This window comes from Spermophilus citellus (assembly GCF_964194105.1).
Source record: "Spermophilus citellus genome assembly, chromosome: 11".
NCBI lineage: Eukaryota > Metazoa > Chordata > Mammalia > Rodentia > Sciuridae > Spermophilus > Spermophilus citellus.
Window position 1 is genome coordinate 133,893,186 of NC_138192.1, and position 15,456 is coordinate 133,908,641.

Below are 15,456 nucleotides of genomic sequence, written 5' to 3' on the forward strand. Positions count from 1 at the left end.
CAGCGAGTTACTTCACTGTGCCTCAGGAGGCTTGGTTGCCCTGTCCCTTGACAGTAGGTGAGAGGTTCCATAGAGGCGTCATCCAGGAGTGTGACAGGCAAACCCTCCAGGCAGCTCAGGGCAGTCAGGATAAAGCAAGAGCTGGCAAATCTGTTACTTCCTTTTTGGCTCTCAGAAAGTACCGAAAATTGTCTAAATTCAGTGTCAGAGGACACCAAACAAAGGAAGCAACACACGTCACATGAACAAGTCCTCGTTCTCTTTATTGCCACCTCTATTTCCTCCAAAGGGAGGAAATCAAGACTCTGGCTTTTGACTCAAGTAAAATGGGAGCGAGCGACGGGAACCACTGTTCCTGCCCACAGCGTTGCCCTGGTTTGACCTGCAGGGCTGCACCAGCGGGGTCCTCACGCAGCTCCGCCCGGCACCCTCTGCTCCTGGCCACGTGTCCCCCACCTCTGTCTTTAGCCCTGCGCAGTTTGCACCTGGTGCCTCCACCCTCTCTCTGGCAGCACCTTCCCGTAGTCATGTGTTGGGACCTGCAGGTGCGGGGGGGCTCCTCTTGCTGGCCTCTTTCCCTGGGCTGGGAATGAACTGTGTCCTTCCAGGACTTTTCCAGTGAGACGTGTCTGTCTTGTTTCGTTTCCTGATGGGTCAGAATCTGAGTTACTGTCAATCATTTCCTGGTGCGTGAGGCAGAACTGGGGTGACTGCATTGCTTGTGGTGGGTTAGTCTCCCCCAGCCACTGGCTCTTCCCCAAATTCCAGCCACATGTCTCCAGGGATGACTTTAGGAACCTGTTGAGCAGCCCGGACACCTTGGTGGGAACTATGTTCCTCCTGCCCAAATGAAAAGAGAGTCAAAAACAAATCGTCTGCACAATGAGAACTTGGTCACCTTGAAAAGCGGGATTTCCGTGTGTGGCATTGCCATGTGCTTCTCACTGTGACACGTTTTCCCTAAGAAATGACATCTACACTAAAGGCTGAGTTTTGGTGTTGCTTTTAAAGAATACCAAATTAATCTTTGTTTTGACTTTCTTATCACAATTTCAAAACTATGCTCCGGTTTCTGCAGGACTCACTAGCAGAAGTGGAAGAGAAATACAAGAAGGCTATGGTTTCCAACGCCCAGCTAGACAACGAGAAGACCAACTTCATGTATCAGGTTGACAACCTGAAGGACACGCTGCTGGAGCTCGAGGAGCAGCTGGCTGAGTCTCAGCGGCAGTATGAAGAGAAAAGCAAAGTAAGCTGTGGTGTGTACAGGGCACAGCGCTGGCTAGGGCTGGGGGTTGTGCACGGGCTGCCAGGGACCCTGGAAACTCCAACAGCTGAAGACATGCCATGCTCTTTGCCAAGTGCCTTGAAAGGTTGGCTGTCATTTCAACACGTAAAGCAGAGGCAGTTTTACTAGAGAAGGTCGTTGTTTTGTGTGGAAGGTGCTATCCTAACCATGGATAAGCATGCTTGCAAAAGGACCAACATGCTTGGAAAAGGCACAGTTAGATGATTCCTATTTTCCTATTGGCATACATTTTCTGTTGCTTCTCAATACCATAGAGAAATAGTTAAAGGTATCAAAGGTGTTAAGAAAATCGTTTTTATTTTTTGCTGATGGGGAGACATGGTTTCTCCATTTAAGAATTAAATACCTTTATTTAAGCTCAGAGAAGAGTCTCATTTGCACTTGCACTAAGAACCACTGGGATTGGTTTGCTGTTAACTTATGTTATTGGCATCAGCCTGTTAAAGTTAATGACAGTAGACCTACTGGGGTAGCGGAGCCCAGCCATTCTTCAGGAGGAAGGAATACTTGGGTTCTGTTTGTTTCAGTGGTACCAGGGTTGAACCCAGTGATGCTCTATCACTAAGCTACATCCCCAGACATTTTTATTTTTAATTTTTGAGACAGGTTCTAGCTAAGTTGCCCAGGCTGACTTTGAACTTGGAATCCTCCTGAGTAGCTGGGATTATAAGTGTGCAACACCACACCCAGCTAGGAATACTTGTTTTTCCTATTTGTAGGAATTAGCTGGTTTATCAAACCCTAGAATGTCATCCAGTTCTTTGGAGAGTATTCTCAGATGAACAGAGAATTTAATATGTGAATGTCATCGTCATCTTTTAAACTGATTGTATGGTCAGAATCCCAAGTATTAAAACCAAGGTCCCATCACCAACTCAAAGGCCTACTTCTTTGCCACAGGATCATGTTAGAAGCTAAAAGGAATTTTGCACACAGTTCCTGACAGCCGAGCTCTGAGAGAGTCTCATGAGGCCCGAGGACATGGTGGGGGTGAACAGAGGCGTGCTGTGGGCCCCAGTGCTGGCAGGCACGGTAGAGCGTTCAAACCCTAGACCACCACCCTTCAGGCCCCATGAAATGGAACGCAAACCCTCAAGCCTAACTCCAGAAGCTGGGTGGTGCTAAAATGTGCTCCCAAGATGGGGACAGGGGTTGCCAAGGTTGAACCCTTCCCAAACAGCCTGCCTACGCAGATCCAGGGACGTTAGTAGTGGTTGTGCCACCCTGTGGGCTGCAGAACAGAAAAGCCATGTGACCCGGTCCCTGGACTGGGCCTCGTGCAGGGGCTGGACGCGGGGCAGGGTGCCCTGCAGGCGCTGTGCTTGCCCCCTCCGCCCTCTCCTGCCTTGTCTTAGGAGTGGCAGCTCTGGTGTGGAGTTGGCAAGGAGGCTGCTCGGATCCCCTATTTCCACAGTGATTTGCTTTTCAAATCGGGCATCATTTTTCCTGGCCCTGTGCAGGGCTCCTCATCCCGGCTCCACATGGCCCTGGGGACCCAGAGGGGAACCAGGAAGCTGCGAAACTCCTCAGGTTGACTTTACAGTCTTCTGAGGGAAATGCGTGGGGACGTGCTAGGGTGACAGAACAGGCCTTTCCTCCCTGCAGGAGTTTGAGCGGGAAAAGCATGCCCACAGCGTACTGCAGTTCCAGTTTGCTGAGGTCAAGGAGGCGCTGAGGCAGAGGGAAGAAATGCTGGAGGTAGGTGGCAGTTTCCTTTCCTTTCCTTTTGGAGTTGTAACCTTTGTTGGTTTTAGCACAGACGGGCTCAGTCTTGCTCAGACTGGTTCAGACGGGCTCAGACGGGCTTCCCTCGGGCCAGAGCTGCGCCTCACCCTCTCACAGTTCTGGAGACGGGCAGTTCCAGACGAGGCCTCCCATTGCGGCCTCCTTGCTGTGTTCTCACATGGCAGGGGACACTCATCCTGTCAGATCAGGGTCTCACCTGCCTGACCTCATTTGGTACCAGGGTGATGCTGAAGGGAAGTGCCTCCATGGGTGAAGATTCTTATTCTCTTGGTGGTGGTGTGTTTGTTTGGGACAAGTGTTAGACAGAACAGTGCCCCCCCCCCGCCCCTCTCCTCAAAGACGGCCCACATCCTGATCCCTGGAGGTTGTAGGTGTGTTGCCTGACACAGCAGAGCAGCGACTGTGCAGAAATGACTTGGGGTGTTAACCAGGGCCACTGCTGGGTCTGATACGATCACAAGGGTCCTTGCAAGAGAGGCCAAAGTAGGGGACGTCAGACCCAAGCAGGGAGTGGAGTGATGTGAGGAATAGCCAAGGCCAAGGTATGTCTAAAAGGGTTCTAGAAGGGGAAAAAAGCAAGACCATCTCCCCCTGGAGCCCCCAGGAAGGAACACAGGCCTGCCCCTACCTTGATTTTAGCCCATAAGACTCACTTTGAACTTCCAGTCTCCAGAACTGTAAGAGAATAAATTGATATTGTTTTAAGCCATTTAGTTTGTGGTGATTTGTTACAGCAGCAAGAGGAAACTAATACAGTCATGTACCACGTGACATTTCAGTCAGCAGTGCACCACAGGTACAACCCTGGTCCCACAGTATATCAGCTGGTGTCGTTGTAGCCATCTTGCTCTGTGTCAGCCCACTCTGTGGTATTCGCACAGTGAAGATGTCATCTCACAATACCTTTCTCACACTGAATCCACGATGTCCAGCAAAGCACAACTATATGGGGTTGGGTTTTAATTTTTAAGTGAATCAGCACTTTAACTGGTGACTTTGGGGTGAGAATTCACCGTGGCAGGTTTTCTCCCTGTACTTCCTAGAGCTGAGAGTAAAGCAAGGGAAAAGCCTCGGACACTGGTGAGCTCAGGGCTGATGAGGTGAAACGGCCCCTTGTGGACTCAGCTGTCCAAGCTCTCCGGGTATCCAGCCCCGGCCCTTCTTCCTGCTTGACCCTTTACCTGCTTTCTTTCCATCTGTTCCTTTCCTCAGGAAATCCGACAGCTACAGCAGAAGCAGGAGAATTATATCAGGGAGATTTCTGATCTTCAGGAAACGATAGAGTGGAAAGACAAAAAGATAGGGGTAGGATTCTCAAGTTGAATTGGGCAAGCGGCTTAGCAAACAGTTATTGCAGAATGTTTGGTTTGCAAAAGCTTGTGTGGGTGCATGCAACTCCCGTGTGACACAAAATTAGGAACAGAGTTCATGCACTAACTTAGCAAATTGATAGTAACTAAGATTTGGAGTTGACTGCTTTCCCTGGCTGCATGGTGAGGGGCCCAGGACACGGTGAGGGAGGCCTCTGGGCACTGCCTGGAGGTCACACCTCTCAGAGGTCCCTGCTTGGCCTTGCCTGGGTTTTTTCTCAGAAGGGTTTAAGGAAACTATGGGTAGCAGGAGCTGCACCCCACATAGTTCTACATCGAAATCTCCCCAGGGTGGCCTCCTGAGACCCACTCCCTCTGCAAAGAGGCAGCCCACCCATGTTCAGCAGTGACAGATAGGAAGACAGGGACCCCACAGAGCCATAGTCGCAAAGAGCTTCTAAAACATAGCAACTCACATGACCCAGCCCCGATGAAGGCCTAGTGGTGTGTGACCATGTGTCTGCAGGTCCACTGTGTGAACTGCACCCTGGCTGCACTTTACACACCCAGCAGCACTTAGCTAGGAGTGCCTGTGCACAGATGCATGTGTTCAGACAGGTTTACTTTTATCAGGGACAACAAACACTCATAATCTGTGTGTAAAAATGATGGAAGAGTTCCCATTTTGGGGCTCTTCAGCACTCCTCTTGGTTCTTTGTTTGTCCCTCAGTTAAGTGAACACATTGCTCGTGGGGACTTCAACACTGTGCGAGTGCAGGCCAAGCTAGCACTCGAGGCCCTGAAGCCGCCTCTGGGTTTCCATGAGCGTGCTCGTGAGGTTCCAGAAGCTAGCACCCTGCACCCGGCCATCGCACAGATGCTTGCTGCCTGTTCTGTCTGCTCCTTAAGCATCTTTCCATGTCTGGGCTGGTTAGTGTGTGGACAGTAGAGCCGCCTTCTCGCTGCTGCTCCTGAAGTAACTGCTCTTCTTGCCTGTCTTCTTTCTCTCTGCTCCGCTGCACACTCAGGCCTTAGAGAGGCAGAAAGAGTTCTTTGATTCCATAAGAAGCGAACGAGATGATCTTAGAGAAGAAATAGTCAAGCTGAAAGAGGAATTGAAGGTATGAAGTCAAAGTCCTGTTTAAAAATACCCCAGTGGCAACAGCCAATTCTGGGCTTCTGTGACTGTGTCAGCTGTGTCTGTACTGTGACATTGGTGCACGCAAGGCGTAGTTTCACTGCCCTGAGGAATCACATGAAGTCAGTGCAGATCGGGGTCATTAGGTGCTCATAAGCACAAGTGATCTTGGAAGGACCTCAGGTTTTCAGCTCTGGGTGGTTTTTTTGTTGTTTTTGTTACTTGAGTTTTCCTCATACTCATTAGTAAGCCTTCTAGAATATTCCTCCAGGTTGGAAAATGTATTTGTGTCCCTGGAATAAAGCCTCCCCCCATAGACTTCTCCTGATGAGCAGTGTCTGGGCTCTGTGGTGGGGTTAGGCCCATGCTTGAGACCTTGAGACCTCCTGGTCCTGGGAGAAGGACAACCCACATCCTGGACACCATGTCAAGGGACCTGCAGCTGCTGGCTTGAGACAGTAGAAGCCCAATGGGCAGCATCTGGGGGGGCTCTGGAGTGCTGCCGGAGAGAGTGTTGAACAAGGCATGGCCCTGGTGACACCTTCAGTGTCGGGGACATGTCATGTCTGCTCTTAAATTCCCTGGTCAGAGCCAGAGCAATGAACCCGCAGGGCACAGGCCTGGAGTCAGGTGGCCAAGGATGCTCCTCAGAGGCTGTGCGCGCAGCGTCGGGGAAGAGCTGTGAGGCAGGGGTGGCCGGCAAGTCAGGACCCCAGGGCTGCCACGCGTCTCTCCGTGTCGTGGACATGCTCATTCTTTTGAAAGCGTGCAGCATTCCGGACCCCTTTTAATCCCCCCAGCATGAGTCTCATTCCTTCCAGAACACCTGAGCACGCCTTTCTCTGGGGGCTGTGTGGCTGAGGGGCACTTCCCAGGGACGGCTTGGAGTGCCACTTGTGGCAGCTCAGGGGCTCTTATGCCTGGTTTAAAGGATCCCTGTTGAAAGTATCTTGTCACCAGAAAATTAGGTCCCAGATAGGAGTCCAAAGGAGGCAGCATGTGGAGGAAGCCACCACAGACTTGTGTGCTGGTGGAGCACTTACAAGCGTGGTGCCCAGGCACCTCTGCGTCCTTCTGGAGTTTCCCTCTCCAGGAAAAATACTTTCCTTTTTTAAGATTATTAATAAAAAAAAGTTTTAACCTGATATTTCTGAGTATTACAGTGAGCCTGTTTTTGTTCCCAGAAACATGGAATCATCCTAAATTCAGAAATAGCCAACAATGGAGAGACTTCAGATACACTAAACAATGTTGGGTACCAAGGCTCCACCAAGATCACTAAAGAGGAGTTAAATGCCCTCAAGTCGGCCGGGGACGGGACTCTGGGTAAGTATGCGTTCCTGATCCCTTCATCTTTCAATCAGCCTTGGCTCACATTCCATGCATTTTTAGAATTGAAGCAATCGCAACTGATCAATTAACAGTCACACAGCATGCCATTTGTTCTGTCACGTCATGGTAATTTCCTGCCAATCAGTGTGAGGGCCCACACGCGTTGTCTGGCATGCACCTCCTCCAGCTTACCACAGTGGCTCGATCCACGTACCTCTGCGTCTCAAAGCTGTGAGTGTAAGGAGGGACCAGCACTGGGTGACCGTGCTCTCCTCAAATCTGTGCCAAGTGTGGCTTTAACCTGCTTCGTTATGGAGCTATCAGATCATTGTAGCCGAGGCTGCGAAGCAGGTTAGGTGGCCGCAGGGGCCTGCCATGCTGTCACAGCCTGTGCCCTGCTCAGCGTCCTGCAGGCACGAGGGGCACATGGAGCACACACGGGTTGTCGGTCTCCACCCAGCTGGGTGGGGGGCAGGCAGTCCTGGGTGGTGGGTGTGGCCAGGGTGTAGGACGCCTTGGTCGAGCATGCTCCTTCAAATGCCATGCCCTTGCTTCCACACGAGGATCAGGTGGTGGAGTCCAGTGGATCATGGGATATTTTATATGATTTTCAACGACCTGCAGCAACTCACTAATATTCATCATACCGTCTGGCTTTGGGATAAGCCCTCAGCCTGAAGCTGCACCCCCTAAAAAAGGCCTGGTCTGTCCCTAGTACCAGTTGCCTTCAAGTTTTTATCAGTGAGGCTAGAATAAGAGAGAGCCCATGATTTTTAATTGCAAATTAGAAGTTTTCAGCTTACTTAGTTTTCTTTATGCAAATATGGAAACCTGTAGGCTTTAGCTTCTCAGGACTCACCTCCCAGGGAAGTCCCTTTTTATCTTTACCACTCCTAAAGACAGCACTTGGAACTGTGAAAAAGTTGTTGGGAAGAAAAGGTGAATTAATGAATTGCCATCATGCCTTTAGAAGGGGTGCTGAGCAGGTAGGGATTGACCATGCTGCTCTTGTCCAATAGCTGTTTTGCATACCTTTTATAACCACCATGAGCTGCTTAAATGCCAGCTTTGCGATGGTCTTTAATGTTTTAGCTCACATATCCCGCCAGTAAAGGATTGTGGGAATTTATCAATACACATGTTATCTTTTAATGTACTTATGTGTACTGTTTCATTGATATAGAAAGTACCTCATAAGATATAGAATAATAGAAATTTTTAAAAGGTAAAATAAAACTAAATCGTAGTGCTAGTATCTCCCCTATTTTCCTGGGGTCATGGCCCCAGTGTGGAGACGACTGGCTACAAGATTGTCAGGCTTTGGCTTCCAGTAACATGGTATCTAATAGGCGCAGGCTTGTTTAGAGAATCTCAAGTATAACTGTTTGTTCCAAAGCAGTGTCAAGCTTCCTACTTGTAAACAGTGTCTTAATTAAGTGGTCCCCTGGCATCCAGCCTTGCCTCCTGCTGGGATGCACAGGCTCCTGGGCTGAGCTGAGGATTCAGGACAGATGTGGACACTCTTTCAGGAAGACAATGCTTGGGCAGTGGAGCATAGCTTTCTCTTTGCCTTATAGGAGCTATTTTAAAGGTATCCTCATTGAGATGGATCTTGAGTCTAAGCTTCTGAAACTCAACTGAACACTCTTTAAAAACAACAATTTGAGAGCCACTTAGGGGCTCTGATCAGCAAAGCCACTTGATAACCGGAAAAGCACGAGGTGTCAGGATGTACATTTGGAAATGGGAACGGACCTGCAGTCCATTCTTAAACCCATCATTTTGGGTTGTTTGGCTCTCTGATCCAGAGCTGTTTCTTTGTGTTAAAACGTGAATTCACCTTGAAAAGATCATGCACGGCGGCACCAGCACACTGTTGCCTTGGAGATGGTGGCCAGGCCTCACTGATCAGATTCTTGCTAATGCAGTTGCTGCTTTGCCACACTGAAATAGCAGAAGCCTCCATTTCATGTGATTCTTTGATGACTCACTCTCTCTAGGAACAGGGCTGGGTGGGTATTAGAACCTGTGTTTACTTTTTAATATATGTTGAGTGGTCACCGCATCATGGGGTCCCTTCAATTCTCTCAATGGTCTTTTAGGAAGAGCCACAGAAGTGAAGGTGAAAAATGAAATTGTGGAGAATATGGGGAAAAGAGCAATCTTGCAGAATACTGAGCAAGAACAGCACAAAGAGGACACAGTAAAGGATTATGTATCACATCCTGGTGAAAATGTGGAGGAACAGAAAACCTCTGGAGACAGTGCCCCGTCCCCAGGACCCAGAACAAATGCTAACTGTGAGGAGCAGGTTCACGACCAAGTTCTAGAGAATACTGCTTTCCTTGAAAGTCCAGGGCAGGTTGAGTCAAGAGGGGTCATAGATGTGCCAGATGGTGAAACTGGGGCTTCCCTAGAGCAGCCTGGCTATTGGAGGGATTTAGACAAGGAAGCCCCAGTACCCACAAGTGGGCAGGACAGTTGCACTGCCTTGGATATCAAAAGCCAAAGTGAGCCATCTGTAGGAAGGCAGGAAAAAGAAAAGCAGGAGGATTGGAAAAGCGACTTGGAAGAGGTTAGCTCACAAACATGCCAGGAATCTGCTCCTGTGCCAATACCCGAAGTTGAAAGAATGAACAGGACAGATGCTGGAGGGCCAAGTGGGGGTCACCTGGGGAGTATAGTAGAGGCAGGGGGGGTGCCAGCTGGGGAGCAAGTGGGCACAGTGCCTGCAAGTCCTCTGAAGCCTGGTAATGACCCAGTGACTCAAGGTGGACAGTGTGTGTTTAGCACCAGTGCAGGGCAGAGCTTAGAGAAGGAGCTCACCAACCGGGAGGCAGCTGAGCTGAGAGAGGCCCCAGTTCATAGCACAGAAGCCCATGGGAAGAACAGTGCAGAAAAGGGTGGAGCTGCGGAGGTGAGGGAGGAGGAGCCAGGCCACGCAGAACCCCAGCCCGTCCCTGGTGCTCCAGCAGCCAAGGGCAGCCATCAGGAAGCAACAGGCTCAGGTAGGGCCGATGCTGAAGGTGAGCTGCTTGCTGCCAAGGAACCAGAGGAAGAGAAGAGTGACCAGCAGGCGGGGGCATCAGAGTCACCCCAGAAGAAGAATAAGAACAAGAAGAAGAAAAACAAGAAGAAAAGATCACCAGCAGCTGCAGAATCCCTTGAGGGTGTTAAGAAAGAACTGAGCTATCAGGACGCAGAGGTGGGCGAGATTCAGGAAGAAGAGCAGGTGCAGTTTTCTGACAAGAAACCCATAGTGGAATCACAAAATGAGGTGACCCAAAATCCAGAGCAGAAAATTGTGGCAGGAAGCAGGGAGCATGTTGATTGTCCGGGGAATCGTGAAACGGAGTTGAATGAAAAGCTTCAGCAAGAGGTCGGTGATGTGCAGACCAGGGCAGGGGGAACGTCTCACGGAGGCACGTTGAATCCTGAAGGTGGGACAGTGGAGTCGTCAGGTGCTAGTGCTAGTGATAAAGTATTAGATGAAGATGATGATGCCAAAGCAGCCAGCAGCGCCCAGAGCAGTCCTCTAGAACCAGAGAAGGAAGAAGGGGACCACAGCTCCCTGCTGGAAAACAGCCCCTCAGAAAGTGCCCAGAGGCAGGATCCGTCCCAACACCCAGGTCAGGTGGCTGACAAGGCCCAGGACAGCCTGGGCCAAGAAAGCAGGGAGTTGTCGGCAGCAGCAGGGGAGACGGGGGACTCCAGTTCAGAGGGTGGAAGAGAAGCAGGAGAAGGAAGCGAGAGGGGCAAGAGCAAAGAAGACTGCACCATGTCCTAGGGCAGGCGGGCCGCAGACGGGCAGACGGCGGGCGCCAGACAAGGTGGCAGAGAAGGCCCGACCCACTCCGCACAGCAAGTCCAGGCGTCAGAGACGCCTTCCTCGACCTCACTGGCAACCGTGCAGAACGTCCTACTTGATCTAGATGTACTGTATGACAGTGACTCACTTACTGCATTAGCTACATTGTTACCTACAGGTTCGTGTTTAATCATTGAGGTTGTCACCCATATTAGGAAGAAAGACCTTTGTTTTCAGAGTAAGTTCTGATGGAGAGCTTTCCAGTAGCAGCAAACAGTAAGGTATACGTACTCTTTTTATATTCTAGCCTGAAGTAAAACTACTTCGCTAGACCCCAGGCCATTATGCATGTCGATGTTGACCAAATATATCAACATCCAATGAAATGACCAAATAGCACTCTTAGATTTCTGCATCATGAATATTGTGCATATTTAAACTAATACGTCTCATTCAGGTCTGTGTACTTCCATATTTGATTTTAACATGTACATTATAACCTGCATAGTATTTTATTTAACTGAAATAAATGTCCAAATGGCATGTAGGTCACTGAGTGATAAGATACGCACCTCAGGCCAATAATTGATCATTTTGGGGATAACAAGTAAATATCTGAAAGCACTAGGGAGGTCTTTTTGTTCTTTACCTCATGTATTTAATTTCATGCCAATACCCTTGGATCTCATTGTCCAGATGACCAAGTTTATTTTGTAGATTTTGACTTCACTTCATGCTTATGAAGTATCAGATTCAATGTATATGAAGATTATTTTTTAAATATTTTTATCAAGAAATATGTTGAAATTGCATTTCCTACTGTGGTATTTAGACAAGGGCAGTCTTTTAAAATTTTTTAACTTAAAATTACTTCTCTTTCTGTTTGAATGTCTTAGTCATTATTCAAAAGAGCAACACAAAACAGTACTTGTTCTAGTGCAAACTACTCATTAGATTAAACTAGGATATTTTAAAAAGTTGAATCACTTTTGGTATTTTGGTATAAGTATTTTTATTTGTTATCCTCAGTATATTTTTACTGGAATTTTTTGTTTTGATCTGCCTGGAAAATTATATTTTTTCTATATAAAAAAATTTTAAATAATCATAAATTAAGTAAAAAGTAATGGTAAAGTATAAAATCACAAGGGAATGTATATTATGAATGCCATTGACACTTTATAAGATTATTGGAATTTGTATTAACTGTTACAAGATATAATTGAGTACAGAAAGACCAAAACCTCAGTAAATTTGGAGGCGAACCTAAGTGTTACATAACTAAAATAAAAGCATTTTATAATTTAACAAGGCTGTGGTTTAGTCTGTGGGCTCCTTGACCTCTGACCCTGGCTGCTGTTTCACACAGTGACCCTGCTCCTGGCTGCTGACCCCACAGGGCTCTGAGCCTCTATTCCTCACCACCTGGCAGTAGTAGGTATGTGCCTTCCCTGGGGCCATCCTGGCACTGGTCGAGGGCCATGCTCTGGACCCCCCAGGTGGGGCCCAGCTGGAGGGTCTCCGTTTAAGCATGCCAACATAGAGTAGTTGGGGAGAATGATTAAAGTGGCCAGTAAACCTTGATCGGTGCTGCTCAAGTGCCCGGAAGAAGAGGACAGTGGGTATGATGAATCCTCTCGTGCCATGAACGCACGAAAGTGGGGGACTCGCTGGAGGCTCTAGCCAAGGGCTCTGCAGGATGCAAGGGGCCCTGGTCCATGTCACTGCAGCCAAGCCTCTTGTGTGCTGGAGCTGGAGCGTGTGTGGGAAGGCAGCTCTCGTTTCAACTTTCAGAGGCCCCCCACAACCAGACACTAGAGTAACACCCTCTGGTCTTCTTGAGCTCCGTCCTTTTCCCCCAAGTTCTCCAGCAGCACGTGACATCAGGAACACCACAGGTCCTTGAGCTCACTGTCCAGCCTCTGTCACTCACCTGCTCATTTGTTCACTGACAAGCACACTGGTCGCTGAATAGCTGAAGGCACTGGCCAGTGGACAGGCACAGGCTCAGCTGTCTAGTGGGGTGCCGAAGCTGAGAATCAGCAGCAGACAATCAAGGGAGGAGCGTGCCGCAGCAGAGTCATGTCTTGGTCCTTCCAGTGCCTTTATGCAGACATCAGCTTCTGTGCCCTGTGGATGTGACAGCACCACAGCCCAGCCCAGCCCCTGCTTGTCCTACGGAGGGCCCTTCAGCCCCCAAGAAGTGATTAACTTAGGCATATTCAGTGTCAAACTCAAGAGAATTGCAAAGTTATCTCTCAGCCAGAGGAACTTAGGCTGAACAGAATAGAGAAAAGTGTTCATTCAACAAGATCTTAAAAACCTTGGTTGTGTTTCAGCCCCAAATCAGAAAATACCTATGATATTAAAATGTAAGTCTTCCTTCAAAATTATAGTTATGAGTCTATATAGAAAATAAGAAAGAACAGATTTGGGGCTTTAATTTTGTTATGCAAAGGTTAGAAAGCAGTGGCATTTTTTAAATCATTTTTAAGAATGAACTGTACTGCACTGACTACTTTCTATGATGTTTCGTACTTCTGATTAAAAGAACACCCAATGAACACCCAATGGACCCTGGAAGGCTACTCCTGGGGTTCAGAGGGCTTGGGGTCCCTCTGGTCTGGTCCCTTCCAAGGAGACCCCATGGGGCAGCAGGCCACCATGGCCACTGAGCCAAGGGAACCAATAGGAAGATTCCTTCCAAATGCCCAGACCCCTAAACGAAGGGGAGGGAAGCACACGTGTGTGTCAGGTTCAGAACACGTGCTGGTCCTGCCAGGATCAGATCTGCGCCGGCTGTCAGGTGCTGTTAGTCGAATCGTGATGCCCCTGGATGGAGAACTAACAACACACAGGCCAAAGGAATGACTGAGGATCCCAGTACTTGTTTGCCTACCCAGGAAGTTTCTAGAAGTCTCTCCCTCTTTGTTCCCCATTCATGGATCTCTAAAATGTGTACCATAAAGTTTGCTGGAGTCATTAATATATTATTAATATGTAAAAAAACATTTCTTTTTTTTAAAACACATTTCTTAAAAATGCAATTCTTTAGCAATATCATTAAAATACCTTTACTAGTCTTCTGATTTTAGCTTCCCAGTAGAGAAGGAAGCCCTAAAATCAGGACTTGACCTTTTTCTGTGCTTCATTTCTAAACACTTCAGGGGCTGGCTGAGTAGTCTCCACCTGCCTGTGCAGGAGTAGTTCTGACCAGCAAGGTTACTTGCTGCATAAATACAGGGTAATCCTGGGTCTTTAGTATTCTGGTTAGGTGTTAACGGTAAGTTTACCACTGATGTGCCATTTCACCAAGCAAGTTACACTTGTTGATTTTTAAAGCTTTGAAAAGTGGTACTTTTATTTTCTCTATATCAAGTTATTTTGCTTTTTTCCGTTTTCTGAAAGCTGTTTAGTTTTCCTTTTGTTCTCCTATTCAGCTTTAAAATTTCTCTTCCTAAAGTTCCTAATAGTCTCACTATAAGACTAAAAGTCAGATCACCTATATTTTTTTCTTTCACTAAGATTACATTTTAAAATTTATTTCCTACTACCTTTCTAAAAGTTTAAAGTCTTCTTGGAGACTTCTTAGACTCAAATAATAAAAGATAGTAAAATTATACAATGGATATATGATCTTCAGGATCATTTTCAGATGTATTCAGTGTTTTGTATATAGGAGTAAAAAATATGTATGATAAGATGGAAAGTGATATTGGATAAAAGAACCAAGTTTGTGACCACGAAAAAATTAATTTCTGTGTTAGATGCATTTATGAAAGGGAAGAAATGAAGTAACTGTAAGACACCATTAGCCTTTAAAATGCATTTCCAGAAAGGATCCTGAATTTATCTTCTGCTTAAAAATTTCTCCTCTTTTGTTACATAGTGCCTTTCAAAATAGGGTTTTTGGAAAACAAATTAGACAAAACCTGTAAATTGGATTAGAATGTGGCCAGATAGTTTTTTAAATGAAAACAAAGACACATTTTATGTGGGTCATTTTCTTCTCACACGGCAAATGAAAATTAATATTTTACTCGATGGAGAATTTAGAGCTAAGCAATGTGGGGCAGGGTCCCCTTGGAATCCGAGCTCAGGCAGGGGTCCGCATCCCTCCCAGAGATGCGAGACCACTACTGGAAGTGCTGGAGCACCCCGAGGCCGGGCTGCTAGGCCTTGGACAGGGACCACCACCCTGGGCCTCCCCCTTCTCTAAAGAGGGGAGTGATGGCCCACCCACCGGGCTCTTGGGCTGATACAAGCCGATGCACGGAAGCTGCTAGAACAGGGCCTGCCTGTGTTGCGGAGTGTGTGCGGGTGCATCCCTGTCAGCCTCGGTTCTCCAGATTTTGCCTTTAAGCAGATGTGAACACTCCCAGGTCTTGGTCCCGCTGAACCTGAACGCTGTAGTACCCTCCTGCACAGAGGTGTTGGGGCTACAGACACATTTTGTACACATCCTTAGGTGCCTGGCGGGGGTGTGTAAAAACACCAGCCATCCCTTCGCTTGCCTTCAAAGAGTAACTGGGTTAGGGCATATTGTCAGCGTGCTTGGATTTGTAAACAGAGTCAAAACTGTCACTGGTGAGTCTACAAGAGAAACAAGATAGGTACACCCGAGCTGTCAGCTCAGGGAGGAAGGCTGCCGTGGTGCTCCTGTGTCGTGATAAGGGGTGCGTATTGCCCCTGGCAACCTGAAGCGTGAAGCCTGTGAGCTCTTGTGTTGCAGTGTGGTTTGCCTGGCGTTCTTGCATGCTAACCTAAGTAGAAGACTAGCCTGTTTGCATGAGCCGGATGCTGCTCCCAGAAG

At 48.0% G+C, this 15,456-nt stretch overlaps 1 protein-coding gene across 7 annotated transcripts in view; it reads left to right on the top strand.

Annotated features, from left to right (window-relative positions):
• LRRFIP1 (LRR binding FLII interacting protein 1) overlaps positions 1-15,456 on the top strand; it is a 132,775-nt gene that overhangs the window by 111,294 nt on the left and 6,025 nt on the right. For 5 of the 7 annotated variants that reach the window (XM_081260831.1, XM_081260827.1, XM_081260828.1 and 2 more), the window contains 5 exons: positions 1,079-1,249; positions 2,915-3,007; positions 4,268-4,360; positions 5,394-5,486; positions 6,688-6,829. In XM_081260831.1, coding sequence (XP_081116957.1) covers positions 1,079-1,249; positions 2,915-3,007; positions 4,268-4,360; positions 5,394-5,486; positions 6,688-6,829 — 592 coding nt within the window. The remainder of the gene's footprint in view (positions 1-1,078; positions 1,250-2,914; positions 3,008-4,267; positions 4,361-5,393; positions 5,487-6,687; positions 6,830-15,456) is intronic. The other 2 variants (XM_081260832.1, XM_081260833.1) reach the window with 1 other exon arrangement.